General features: G+C 58.2%; 3 protein-coding genes across 3 annotated transcripts; 1 reads left to right on the top strand and 2 right to left on the bottom strand.

The window, feature by feature from the left end:
- Positions 1–5,929: 5,929 nt before the first annotated feature.
- Positions 5,930–7,329, top strand: B0I36DRAFT_349819 (uncharacterized protein; the record flags this gene model as incomplete). Its single annotated transcript, XM_046156836.1, has 2 exons — positions 5,930–6,369; positions 6,477–7,329. 2 exons carry the CDS (start codon positions 5,930–5,932, stop codon positions 7,327–7,329), a joined length of 1,293 nt encoding a protein of 430 aa, XP_046011115.1.
- A 429-nt stretch (positions 7,330–7,758) lies between these two features.
- B0I36DRAFT_363448 (uncharacterized protein) lies at positions 7,759–8,861 on the bottom strand (the record flags this gene model as incomplete). Its single annotated transcript, XM_046158805.1, has 3 exons — positions 7,759–8,058; positions 8,194–8,452; positions 8,623–8,861. The coding sequence occupies 3 exons, from the start codon at positions 8,859–8,861 to the stop codon at positions 7,759–7,761; spliced, it is 798 nt and encodes a 265-aa protein (XP_046011114.1).
- Positions 8,862–10,856: 1,995 nt separating this feature from the next.
- B0I36DRAFT_349817 (uncharacterized protein) lies at positions 10,857–12,681 on the bottom strand (the record flags this gene model as incomplete). Its single annotated transcript, XM_046156835.1, has 2 exons — positions 10,857–11,836; positions 12,249–12,681. The coding sequence occupies 2 exons, from the start codon at positions 12,679–12,681 to the stop codon at positions 10,857–10,859; spliced, it is 1,413 nt and encodes a 470-aa protein (XP_046011113.1).
- Positions 12,682–13,381: the final 700 nt, after the last annotated feature.

Here is a 13,381-nt window from a genome sequence, read left to right as displayed (position 1 = left end):
CTCCAAACACATGCCACGTGCCTATCCCAATGGCGGATGACGACGGCCCAAAGGGCCATGCGCCCAGATCGACGACGCCCGACAGACAAGAGTCGCATACCCCAGACCACTCGCAGATTGACACACAATCACCCGCGCGTAACGACGAGAACGCGCCGCCCCCAGCCACGAGCCCCCGGCCGTCGTCGCCGCTGCCATCGCGCGAGCCGCCAGACAGCAGCATCATCGAGACGACGAGACTCGAACCCCATGGCGAGCAAGATCTAGACTCCTTCACAGAGGAGCAGAGGATACATGACCACCTCAAGGATGTCGAATCTAGCTTCCTACCACCCATCTCCCCGATCCACATCGCGACACGGCCAGAAGAGGCGGTGGACGACACCTTCCTCTTCGATGCCTCTCCTGCGAAACGGCCCCAGGCCCCAAAGTCTCTGCAGCCCGTGCAGGAGCCAGACTCGACAATGGACTTCTCCACCGATGACTCCTCGTTGCAGCCAACAAATTCTGCAGCGTCCAAGCAAAACCTGCAACCAGAAGATAGCAAGCAAGGCCAACGGCCGGCTGGTAGTGACGACGTCGGCCAGGACAGTCTGCTGGCTCCTCTCCCGGCCTACGAGAACGATGTGGACCGGCCAGACGGCCACTCGCAGGCGGAACTACCCTCTCAGCATGCAGACCAGCGACACCAGACGCCGAGCGAAGGTGATACAAGCCATCTGGACAACACCGCGGCCCTGGAGACAATGTCTTCCTCGCCGACTGTGGCAGCCGCGGCCCGGACCATCTCGAAATCCATATCCATGGCCACTATCGTCCCGTCAAGGACAGACGCCAGTGCCCAGGAGTCCACCGAGGAGGACTCCGGGCTTGATGATTCGATAGTCGTCACCCGCACCGAAGAAGCAAGCCGACCGCATCCATCACAGTACTACAGCTCAGATGTCGACGGCAATCATTTGTCGACTGATGCAGGCACCACCCCAGGCAACGCCCTTAAGCTGGGCAGACGGCCGCGGTTCTTGCGAAGCAGAAATGCCAGCCAGCGATCCTCAACGTCCTCGTTCCTGACTGGCGATGATGCGGAGAACGATTCTACAGAAGCCATCGAAGCCGACCTCGGCCCACCCTCGGGAAACACGCTCCCCCGAGGACCGATCCCGCGGTCGATCAGCAACACCCTGTCGCGCACTATCAGTCTTGGCAGCATGGCTTCTGGCATCGACGACTACCCTGACAACGGAAGGGCGGAGTATCTGGAACCGCCCTTGGAGGAGGAGGAGGAGTACACCGGCCGCGACCTTCTCGCCACTCCGCGGCCCAACAAGCTCGTAGCGCCCACCGATACGGTCCTGGCGAGGAAGGTACGCAGTGTCCAAGTACCGGATAGTATTGCTCGCGAGTACAAGTCGAAAGGCGGATTCACGACACCATTTCGAGCCACTAGGAATGTTTCGGACGCAACACCGTCGATTACTGGGACGGCCTCGAGAGGCGGGAAGAACCTCACCCTCAAGGAGCAATCCAGCACAATCGAGCGCTTGTCCAAAGAGAATTTTGATCTAAAGCTCAAGGTCATGTTTTTGTCCGATCGCCTGGACAAGATGTCTCCCGAAGGCGTTAAGGAAGCGTTGCAGGAGAACACGGAGCTTAAGACGTCTCTAGGGATCATCCAGCGCGACAACAAAGTTCTCCGGAGGCGCGTGAAGGAGCTCGAGAGACGACTTAAGGACGAAGAAGATCGACCTAGCACAGCCAGAAGTGGGAACTCCTCAGACGGGGGTACGGCAGGACTGAACGATGAGCAGGCAAGAGAACTCGAGGAGGAGCTCATCTATCTGCGCGAGCGCGTCGAGGAGTACGTCACAGAGATCGAGCACCTCCGAAATGAGAGCATGGCCGATCAAGCAGAAAAGCGGAAAATGGCGGAGTCCCTCAAGTCATATCGGGAGTATACAGGAGAGCGCACCCATGAGCACCTTGGCAAAGACGAGGAAGTCGCGGTCTGGAAAGACCTCTTCGAGCAGGAGTCTGTGCGTCGCGAGCAAGTGGACGAGGACAATCGCAAGTTGCGTGAGGAGCTTTTCCGGCTCAAGGAGGGAGGTCAAGGCTCCGGCGGGCCGCCTGGTGCCATGCATCACACGACAAATATTTACAACATCACCCGCAAGGGCCGCCCGACATCACCGACACGGTCGCGGCCCGGCACCGGTCAGTCCGGCGACTATGAGCGTACAACAAACACATTTAGCCAGGCCGATACCATGATTGAGGACTACCGACGAGAAAACGAGCAATTGAGGCACGAGATCGGCGAGCTGAGACGGGAGGTCGGTGCTCAGACCTCGATGCTCACGTCTCGTAATCGCGAGAAGGAACGCCTGTACCAGGAGATTGAGGACCTAAAATTGTCACAGCGACGTGGCGGACCAGCGCCTTCGACTATCGACAGCTTGTTGGACCGCTCAGCGTCCCGCGCTGGTGGACACGAACGGTCAGCGTCGAGAAATAGCGGCGGTACCCGGTTGACTGTGACGGAAGAGGATCCCGATCGCGAGGAGCTGGAGAACAAGCTGGCCGAATCGCGCGACAAGATCAATGAGCTCAAGCTTCAAAACCAGCAGCTGCAGCGCGACACCCAGACGTCTCTTGAGGAAATGGAGGCGCTTCGCGCCGATGCGATGCAGCTCAAGCAGGAATATGATGCTCTGCAGGACGAACGGGAGTCTATGGAGCAAGATCTGCTCGCCATGCAGACCGAGCGAGACGAAGCTCTGCAGGAATACTCGACGCTCGACTATGACTTCAAGGCCTTGCAGAATGAGGCGCAGGAGACCTTGTACGATCTTGAGAATGAGAACGAGCAGTTCCAGGTAGAGATTGAGCGCTTGCAAGTAGAGGTCCAAGAGCGGTCCGATAACTTCACTGCTCTGCAGGAAGAGATGCGCAACCTCAGCGAGGCATTGGCCGGCCTTGAAGACGAGCAGGAGAACAAGCTCAAGAACATTCAGCGTCTTGAGGCTGAGCTAGCCGATGCGAACAGGGAGTTGGAAGAGCTCGAGGCCAAGCTCGTCGAGTCAAATGACAAGGCACAGCGTCTCGGCGTGCAGCAAGAATCAAGCCAGGATGAGATCGCCTTTTTGCGGGAGGAGCAAGAAGGTGACAAGATCCGGATCGGCGACTTGGAAGCATCGTTGGCTGGTGTGGAGCAGGAACTCAGGGACGAGCGTGACCGAGCTAAGGAACTGGACCAGCGTCTCGCCAAGGAGCGCAAGCAGCGCGAGATTGTTGCCGACCGCGAGAAGGAGGAGGTGCAGCAATTTGTCAACGAACTCAACCGCGAGGCATCTTCAGCCAAGGATGAAGTCAGGAAGCTGCGCAAGAGCTTGTCCAGCCGAGAAGTGGAGGCGACCGAGTGGAAGGAGAGGCTCATGGAGCTCGAGAATAACTTGCGGGAAGCTCTGGGTGACCTAAACGGCACCCGATCGAGTCTCCTCAAGGTAAGTCTACACAGATCGTGTGGTTTCTAGGGGGCCGCTACTGACGGCACCAACAGTCAATCGCAAAGCTTCAGCGCGAGCTCGAAAACACGGTCCGCGAGCTGGACACAACAAAGGCGGCCGCTCTCGAGAAGGATAGGATCATCAAGCAGCGCGACGGCCAGCTGGAAAGCCACGGGCTTGAGGTGCGCAAGCTCGGCGAGATGCTCGACAAAGAACGCCAGGCGCACCGCAACACCAAGAACCACTACGAAACGTTTCAGCGCACGCACTCGCATGTCTCTAGAACAGTCTCGACTCAGGACTCGCGCATCTCTGAGCTCGAGGGTAGCCGGAACGCTGACAAGAAGCGGATTGCACAGCTCGAGTCACAGTTTAAGGACCAGTTGGCCGAGCGCAACAATCTTTTACTGATGCTGTGGACACGCCTGTCGGCCATCTGCGGTAGCGACTGGGCGCACAACAACAGCCTTATCAGCGGACGGGCACTGCCTTCAACGGAGTCCATCGGCACCATGCTGCCAGCCTTCTCCAAGAACATTCTCGGCGCAATCAAGATGATCGAGACCATCATCAGCAACTTCAACACGCGTGCCAAGTCCATCGAGCGGGAGCTGTGGAAGGAATACCAGTCGCTGGAGGCCACACTTGACGCAAAGAACAAGAAGCTCGAGCGGCTCGAGGTGACTGTGCGGTCGGGCGTGGCTGCTGGCAACTTTGACGCGCAGAACAAGCTCACCCAGCTCGAGTCGGCATACCGCGCTCTCAAGATTGAGAATGCGACACTGCAACGCGCCCATGACGCTCGGACGCGGGGAGCCAGCTACATGAGCAAGCCCGGCAGTAACGACGGTCAAGACGACCGCGGCGACATGGGCAGTCCCTCTCCAGCCGTTCCCACTGGCCCCATGCGCAGGTCGGAGTCGATGACACCACGCAGTAGGATACCCCAGCTCGACCCGAGCGGGTCGTCCTCAGCAAGCCGGCGAAGCAGTAGCCGGCCAGGCACCATCACACGCAGTGTGACCATGGGCGCGGCAGAGATGGAGCGGCTTGGCACGTCGTCAGCGGCACTTGCAGGAGGGGGGCTCTCGGCGGCTGGAGGTACGAATGAGAACGATGTGAGGTGGATGTTCCGGTTGCGGGAGCTCGAGGCCAAACTTAAGCAGGAGCGCGAGGCGCGCAACATGGACCGGGCGGCGGCGCGGCAGCGCATCCAGGACAGCGAGAGGCAGAATGGAGAGCTGGCTGCTGAGCTGAGCCGGGCGCGACGCAAGGCGGGAACGTCGTCTGACTAAGCGACCGCGTGGTTGGGAGTCTGGTTCTAGGCGGATGGATGCTTTATCTTTTGTTGTCTTTGATGAGCCCAGCGGTAGATGGTGGTCCCTGGTTGTCATGGTGGCGTTTGTCTGGTGTTTATCACGATGACGTTTATTCCTTTAGCGAGAGCGAAGCTGTGGGCATGAGTCTCACTGATGTACATATACCCTTATCCGATTAGACAGCCAAGAAAGAGGAAGAATGAGAGGGAACGAATATGGACCAAGGTCCGAAGCTCTCGGAGCCGCATGCCAAGCCGCGTATAACTCGTTGTCGAATAGGATGTGAGTACAAACGAGACGATTGAGGAAGACCCTCTCGAAAGCGGAGCGCGTCAACGCCCCCAGCGGAGGAACGTAAGCACCGGGATCCGTGGTGTCAGCTTCTTCAAGTGGAGACATTTGGCGCGCACCCGGCGCACCGGCGCGACCAATGGCATGATGCACTCGTTGCATTTCTGGGGGCAATTGGCTTTCTCAGATACCCCAAATATTCGGGGGCCGACGTGGTGATCGGCTATCTGCTGAGGCTAACTGCGTGCGTATCTGCGGGCGCGAATAGTCAGGCGAGGGTGGCACCCAAGAGCCGGGCTTCCCTTGCAGTCTCACGTCACTTTCCCCGACTACTCGTCCTCAGGAAAGGAACGAATCGGGGAGTCAATGTCGAGTTTTGTAGGCCCCCTCCATGCCAGTCCTGTGGAAGCGAAAGTACTCGAGTCTGTGCTTGCGGATGGGCACTGGAGGGTCGTCAGGGACAGGGTCACCCCCAACGTCCAAGCTTGAGAGAGGGGACGTTAGCGGGCCCGCCGCCCCTGTACCATACGAGAAGAGGGCTGCCAGCAATAGAAAATGTTCAAGGGACCCTCCTCCAGCCCTCTTGCTCACTCTCTTCACTCTGCACCTCGACAACACGACGTGCTTTTCCTCAGGCCGAGATCGCATTTGATACAATACCAGCCAGAGCATACGCGGGGATTGTTGTCCCTTAGCAAGCCAGCCGTGGGAGTCAAGCACCGAGGCTGTCCCTCAGCGACGGAACCCGCAGAAGCTGCCGCCAAAGAAAGGATATTTCCCCCTACCCAGGAGCTGCTATCGAACTATCGTCCCACCATGGCCCGGACAGTCGGCTCCCCACCGGGCCCGGCGGCGGCGGCGTCGTCACCCGCCCGCGGGCGACCTCTGGCCGTGACGCTGCTCTTCACCGTCCTCTTTGCCGCGTGTGCCAGCTGCGGCTACTGGTACAACCGGGTGTACCAGGTCGGCACGCCCTTTATCCAGGACTTCGAGGCGCACCTGAAGACCGGGCTCCTCGCCGACGACAAGACGCCACTCAAGCGCGGCGCGTGGACCGGCCACCAGGGCACCGACGAGCTGCTGACCCTGCTGGCCCTCTTCTTCTCGCCCGGCTCGTACGGGCACGGCAGCGGCGGGTTCAGCGGGCGGGCGGTCATGGTGCAGCAGGCGCAGCTTCTGCTGCAGCTCGTCAGCGTGCTCACGCTGCAGATGGTCGAGGGGTATAGAGGAAGGAACCGGTGGACGCTCCTAAGCTTGTAAGTGCTTTGTGGTGTATTGTGTATTGTGTTGTGTTGTGATCCTGTCCCCCGGGGGCCTGCCACTCTGGGATATCCACAACTGATCGGGACCTTTTCTCTTTTAGCCCCTCGATCTGGGCGTTCTTCTACCAGACCATGTCGGGCATGTTCATCTTCCCCGTCTGGTATGCCGTGCACACGCTGCTCTCGCACCGCGCGTCGTACTTCTCGGCGCCGGCCTCGACCTCGTCCTCGGGCCTGGCCATCTCTCGGCCCTTTGCCAAGGCGCTGCTCCCGGCCATCTTGGTGCTGTACGTCGTCCCGACCATCGCCATGTACATCCCCTACGCGAACCCCGAGATCAACCAGGACGCCGCCGCCTTCTGGCAGGCCACGCCCGCGTACGTCAACGTTGCGCTGTGGGTGCTCGCCCTGACCGTCTTCCGTGGCGGCGATAGTAGCAGCAGCAGCACAATTTCGACGGCCAGGAGCAGCAGCAGCGCGAGGCACGTCAACCGCGCGTATGCGCTCGCTTTTGTCGTCGGCGTGCTCACCCACATCAGCGTCGTCTGGCTGGTCATGACGTCGTCCCCCGAGCAGGACCCGAGCATGTCCTTCTCCGCCCTGTTCGTCCCCACGCTGGACCTGCACAACGCTCTGCCCGGGTCGCCCGCGGCCGGTATCGTCTGGGGCACCCTGCGCATGTTCCAGTTCGACCACATTGGCATCTTTGCCTCGACGCTGCTCTGGGCCGTGCTGGGCATCTACGACGTGCAGACCCGGCTTGGTGCTGCTGGTGGGGAGAAGGAAGGAGGGGCGGTGGTGGTGCCGATTTTAGCACTTCTGGCGGGTGTGGTTGTGCTTGGACCTGGCGCGGCGCTCGCGGCGTTTGGGGTCTGGAGGGAGAAGAAGCTTGCGGGTGCCGCAGCTTCATCGACGACGGTAGCTGGTCGCGTCGAGGGCAAGAAGAGGCAGTGAGTAAGGAGAGTTGTGGGGCTGTGCTGGGCTGGGCGTCATCCCTGAATGAAGTGATGGAAGTGATCCTTGTGGTAGTATAGTGCCTGGCAGCAGACGATGGACGCTAGAGCATGCTCCGAACAGGCTTGCTGAAGAAAAGAAGAAGAAGAAGAAGAAGGCGACGGAAGAAGTTTGGTGCGTCAAGACGGTCGTCATACGAGGGACTCGGGCTAGTAGGATAATAACTGGGTTATTACGCCGCAATCTCGTTATGGTAGCTCAGATGCTACTGGATGGAACCTTGTACCATTCACTCGTTTTGGCCTGCTGCTATAGGCACCTAAATCTTCCTGCACGTCGAGACATGTCACGCTTCATATAAAACATGACAAGCCACCTCCTCGTTTATCTCAACACACCACTGGCTTCTTCTCGACAACGCGATACTATCTATACCTTCCCCTCCTCCTCTGCCGAGATCCGCTTCCAGATGGCAGCCATGTCTCCCGCCGTCAGCGTCCCTTTTCCCTCGTAAAAGCCGTTGACGGCCTGGTCGATCAGGACCCGGGCGCCCTCGACCGACGACAGCGTCGGCCACCCCGTCGCGCCCTTGGCCAGGCTGCCCATGAGCGACCCCGCCATGCCCGGGCTGCTGATCATGCCGAAGCGGCAGGCCGCGGTGCTGACGGGGCGGTTCGCGGCGCCCGGGTGGCTTGCCGGAAGGGAGTGGACTTTGTTTTCTGTCTCGCCCTGAACACCATGAGACACATTGCAAGCGAGTAAGCGGGTGTTTGATCAACGATTGAGTCGTGCTCAAGAATGGTCGAGGAGACGGAAGAGGACGGGACGGGACGGGCTTAGCTACAGTCGGGGGGTTTAACATACCCTCATCAGCAGATACTGCGGCGAGAAGAACGGCTTCTTGGACTGGTCCGGCTCCGCGCCCATGCCGCTGACATAAACAAACCGGAATGGCCGGCCCTCGGAGCCGCCGCCGCTGCCATCGCTAGTGCTGGGAGGGACGGCGACAGTGGCAGTCGCGTCGAGCATGGCGGAGAAGCCCTGGATCGTGCACGTCTGGCACACCCTCACGACCTCTGGCCACGGGTAAGTCTTGGATTTGAAGGGACTTATGCCGACGGTCCTTTTGATGCACGGGTTCGGTTTGTCAGCGTTTGTATCACGAGGAGTCGTACGTTCTGTTTTAGGATGATTTATCTTCTTATCTCCACGCCATATTGCGGACGCCACATGGTTTGGGGAGAATATAAGTATGGCGCAGGCTAGAAGAGAGGGGGAGAAAGAGATGCATACCAGATACAGGCGTCGGCGCCGGCAAAGTGGGCAGTCACCTCTGGCGGATACTCGCCGTAGTCCTTGATCGTGGCGTGGACGAGCTTGCCCGCGTCGGAGCCAGGCAGCAGCTCACTGTCGGAGAAGGTCACGGGCTTGCGCGCCAGCGCGACGACGCTGGTCACGCCCGGCGTGGCGAGGGACTGCCGGACCACTTCGCGGCCGAGGAAGCCGGTGGCGCCGGAGACGATGAGCTTCATGGTGGTGGTGGTGGTGGTGGTGGTGGTGGTGAAGATAGATCGAGTGTGGTGCTTGACCGCGGCCACGAGCAAAAGAATAGAGGTGAATGGCTGTTCATCAATGAGGAGCGGGAATTGCAGATTAAGTATGCTCGTTGTAATTATGTCGCCTTCTGGTTGGAGGAGAAGCGACCCTTGTCAGTTGAGGGGTCTGTCGGCAAAATGGGTTCACGTGGGCTGGTCAAGGTAGAAAAATAAAGATAATCCAGAACAGCTTCCAATCTACAAGTGGCGGTATCATGTAGGACCGCCCAGCAAACATGCAGACAAGCTTTCCAGGTTTCAAAGTTGAGCAGCTCATGATGCTCCAGGTTGCCGTGTTGGCTACGCGTATATATGAACACCCCGGCCCCGGTCTGATTATTCCTCCGTGGCCTCGGGGCTGAGGGCGGCCGTGGAGCGGAGCCGAAGCCCGCCCCATCCACAGCCGGAGCCAGGTTTCTGTCTCGGGGCTTATGTGGGTTCGCAAGCCGGCCGTCCATCTATCAGCGTCTGACCCACCACCCGCTTATGGCTGAGCAGGCCTGACTGTAGGGCAGCAGGATTGCGCATGCCGTCCTCATACTCGGGGAAAACGAGTCCTGAATGTAGCAGACAATCGCGTGGACGTTCGAGATGATGGCTGTCAACAACACGCTGGGAGCGAACTCGATGCAGAGGATGGGTATCGCACGATCAGATTTGATATGGAAGGAAAGGGCAGAGGGGCGTAACAGCTCAGGACGTCTCGGCCTCGAGAATTCCATCTCTCACACAAGAAGGATAGAGCAACGCTTTTGCGTCCTTGCTCCTGCTGGCCTTGTGCCATTTCCAGCATCCGCGCGCGACCCAACCTGGTCTTCTTCTTCAATATATATCACAATGGCAGAACCCACGATCCGCCCAATCGAGGCTATGCTTCCACGAGTATCCTCCCTCCCCGGGCCCGGGAGTGTCTCAGCTGGCCGAACCACCAGCATCGTCATGATGGCCAACCGCGAGACGTGGTTGCCCTGGTCGTCGCAGAAGTCGTCCGGCCAGCCTGTGATTGATTGCTCCTTCCACAAAGGGACGACTTGATCGCCAGGAAATATCTTTTGAAGCACAGTAAGTGAAGGTAGCAATGATGTCTGGCGACTATTCTTTCTGGGGCGGAAACAATCTTTATTATTGTTGTTCTTGTCGTTGTCCTGGTCGCAAGCTCGGCTGCGTCTGTTCTCTTCGCAGCGCGGGACGCGGACGAAGAGCACAGAACCTCAAGGCAGCTCCCGTTCTTCAGCAGGCATCTTGGAGTCCTGTCTCTGCTCTGCCACACAAGAGACATCACATGCGAATTCCCCTCTCTCTGGCCTCCCAACCCTCAACCACACGGATGTGTCTTTTTCCCCGCAGAGATCGGCGCTCTCTTTCCCCGTGCATCTTCTCAAGTTGTTCGCAAATGGGACAAGACGGGCAACTGCCGAGGTCTCGGGTCCCCACTCTCCCTTTGCCATACCACTTTCTTTGACTTATGATGCCGCGTATTTGTCTTTCTTCCAGATGCGTCCTAGACCGAGCATATGGTTTCAAACGGAAGAGGAGGATGTGAAAATCGGCGACGACCTGCGTTTGACACAGCTGGAGTGATATCCTTTTGCTTCTTGCTATTCTCGATGTAAGCGTTTTGTGCGTCGGGAGCCTCGACGAAGAACTAGTGAGATTGGGTGCAACATTCATAAAACGTTTCTCGTCATATATGAGCAGAGGGCTCCCACGTTAAGGCACCGTTGATAAGTTGTTGGGCGTTGTAATGGGAGACATTAAGTCATCTGGTAGCATATGAAGCTAATGTTGTGCAGGTTCTTCGGGGGTTTTTCGCTTGCAGATCGGCACTACATGGCTCGTCCGTGCAAGGGTATTTCACATTCCTCCCCTGGACCCGGCTCTGGCAATGTCAACGGCAATGGTAATTACATTACTAGGCCTTCTGCTAGCATGCTACGGTCGAGAATCATCCGATCCGACTTGACTGCCACTTGGCCGTTCATCTAGCCCAAAGCGAATCGCTAGCTCGTTTGCGAAGTCGGGTGACATGTTTTCTGACATGGTTCCTGGGGATGTCGAAAGGTCTGTACTAGTATCACGCGCGGAATCCCTGCCAGACACAATAGGTCGGGAATCGCTCGTGCCAGGGCTGCTTGCTGTCCAGCTATACCCTGAGAATCTCTCATCAGAATCTGCGGTGCTTGAGCTGCGGCCCTGCTCCGACGCTGTCGTGCACTCAACGGCCTGCGCTGCGAAAAGTGCGGATCTAATCGAGACTGCGGGAGATGGTAATGGCATAAATGTCGATGTCGCAGGATGGTGCTCCATGAACGTGGCCAAGAATGAATCAGCGTCACCGACTCGTGGGACTCGAGGTGGGGAAGAAAACCCCATGAGCCTGTTAAAGCTGGACGATCGGCGCTGAGCTGGTGGGTCGAATTCGAAGACAAAACCGGTGCTGTCTGTGAGATTTTCGACCGTAATTCGGTTGTTCCCAGGGCCGTCTTGCTTCGGATGTCGTCTGAACTCTCCTAGCGGGCGCTCGAATTGCTGACCGCCGCGCCCGAGAAAGGATATCGTGACCCTGTCTCGAGATGCCAGAGACTGGGGTGGTGCCAGATTCGACCCGGCTGCGTCGGATCCTTTTTTCCATATCCGTATGACTTTTTGCTGAGTGATGATCTTCCCATTTGTATGAAGCACGGCCCGAGCAAAATATCGTCCTAGAAGTTCTCGTTCTCTGACTTTGAGCAAAAAAGTCTCCCGTGCCTCCACAGACTCAAACTGATACTCTGCGTGAACCCGGTTGATACGGTAGCCCCTGTCGTCTCGGATGGTGATGTCATGAGCATCCAGGAAGACCACCGTGCAATCATCCATACTGTTGTCCTCGAAGCGAAGGATGCCTCTTGGTACTGCCTCGGAGTTAGTCACTGTTGCTAAATGTGGATAGACCCAATGCTGAAGAGTGACATGTCAGGGGCTTCTTACTTCTGTGCGTGATTCTGGTCGGCGCATTGCCTCGTGGGTCGAGAGACTCGTACTCAATCGTCCGCATAGCGTCGTCTCGCTCCATGATATTGAGGCGCTGGAATCTCATCGGCGGCATAGCCAGCTTCCCTTGGCTATTTTGTAATATGCTGAAACTTGGTATTAGATTGTTTCCTCATTCCTCGGCACACATCAGCCCGATAAGATGGGTGGATGGCAAGCTTACAGTCTTGTGGGCAGATCTATACAAGCCACGGAAGATTGTCGGCGACGTTCAACGACTGACGAGATCCAGTTAGTGCTGCCAATCTCCAAAAGTTACGAGGTGTTGTCTGAAAAGACCCTTTGTCTTACTTGGGCTTCTGTCGCTACCATCGCCTAGTGGAGCCGGGTCTACAGGCACAGGCTCTTGTCCCCCTCGGGTGCCTTTGGCGCGACTTTTGCTGTACAACAGAGCAAGCTCTGCGCTGATTTCATCATTGAAGTTCCTGAGCTCGTCCTCTGCACGGGCAGGCCACAGGAAGTCCCGAACACGATCCCCAGTCGAGGGTTTGGGCGCGTGCTTCTCAAGCAGATCTTGGCTGCGGTTGATCATGTCTGCGAGGGCCAGGCGGTCCCTTTCGGTGGCCGACTCGAGGAGGTCTGCATTGTCCTTGAGCTGCTCGAGGATGCGCCGAAGGCGTTGGACCTGGCGAGGGGCATTGCGCGGGGTGCCAAAGACCTTGACCACACGGCCAATGATCTCGACGACCGTCAGGGCCGTAGCAATGGCCTCGAGGCCAGACATGTCGCCCTAGCTTGCGGAGCAGGAGGCTGTGGTCGGGAGAGAATTTTCCTGGACGGTCTAATTGGTGGGCGTGGGGGCCCTCAGAGGCCGAATATCAGTGCATTGTAATACGAAGACGTCGCCTCTCAGGAAGATGAGACGGCAAGCACGTCGCAGGGAAAGGGCAGGCTGGGCCACAGCTGCTTAGCAGCAGCGCATGCAATGATAAAGGGTACTCTGGGGGAGCCCTCGTGACGTCCCTCGGGGCCGGGCGCCGCCTGCTGACGGACGGGGAGGCAGCTTCGTCGGCCCTCCATCGACCGTGGCGACGGGGAGGGGCAGCAGCAGCGGTTATGTTGTGGTGGCAAGAGTGCTGATTGTCTGCTTGGCTCAATACCGCCTCCCTGGCTCTCCTTCGACAGTGTAAGGCTACCTACCCGGGGGTGCCTTGGACCAGACCGGTACAGGAGAGGCGTTGGCATTTGTTGCGGGAAAGAGCGTGGAGAGCCTGTCGTGCCTTCCTCGTGCACGCAGTGGCGGCTGTGATTGGCTGGCCGTCCAACCTCAACTCGGTCAACCTGCAGCAGTTCAGCCGCAGGGCTGTGCCCATTCTACACTTGTTTCCCTCCAATCGTGGCGACCACTAGGCGCCGAAATTGGCACAACAACAGGGGCCCTCGGTTCCGGCAATCTTGGTATACCCCAGCGATCATGTATGGGC

Source organism: Microdochium trichocladiopsis, assembly GCF_020744255.1.
Source record: "Microdochium trichocladiopsis strain MPI-CAGE-CH-0230 chromosome Unknown B0I36scaffold_6, whole genome shotgun sequence".
NCBI lineage: Eukaryota > Fungi > Ascomycota > Sordariomycetes > Xylariales > Microdochiaceae > Microdochium > Microdochium trichocladiopsis.
This window is presented reverse-complemented; position numbering and strand designations above follow the sequence as displayed.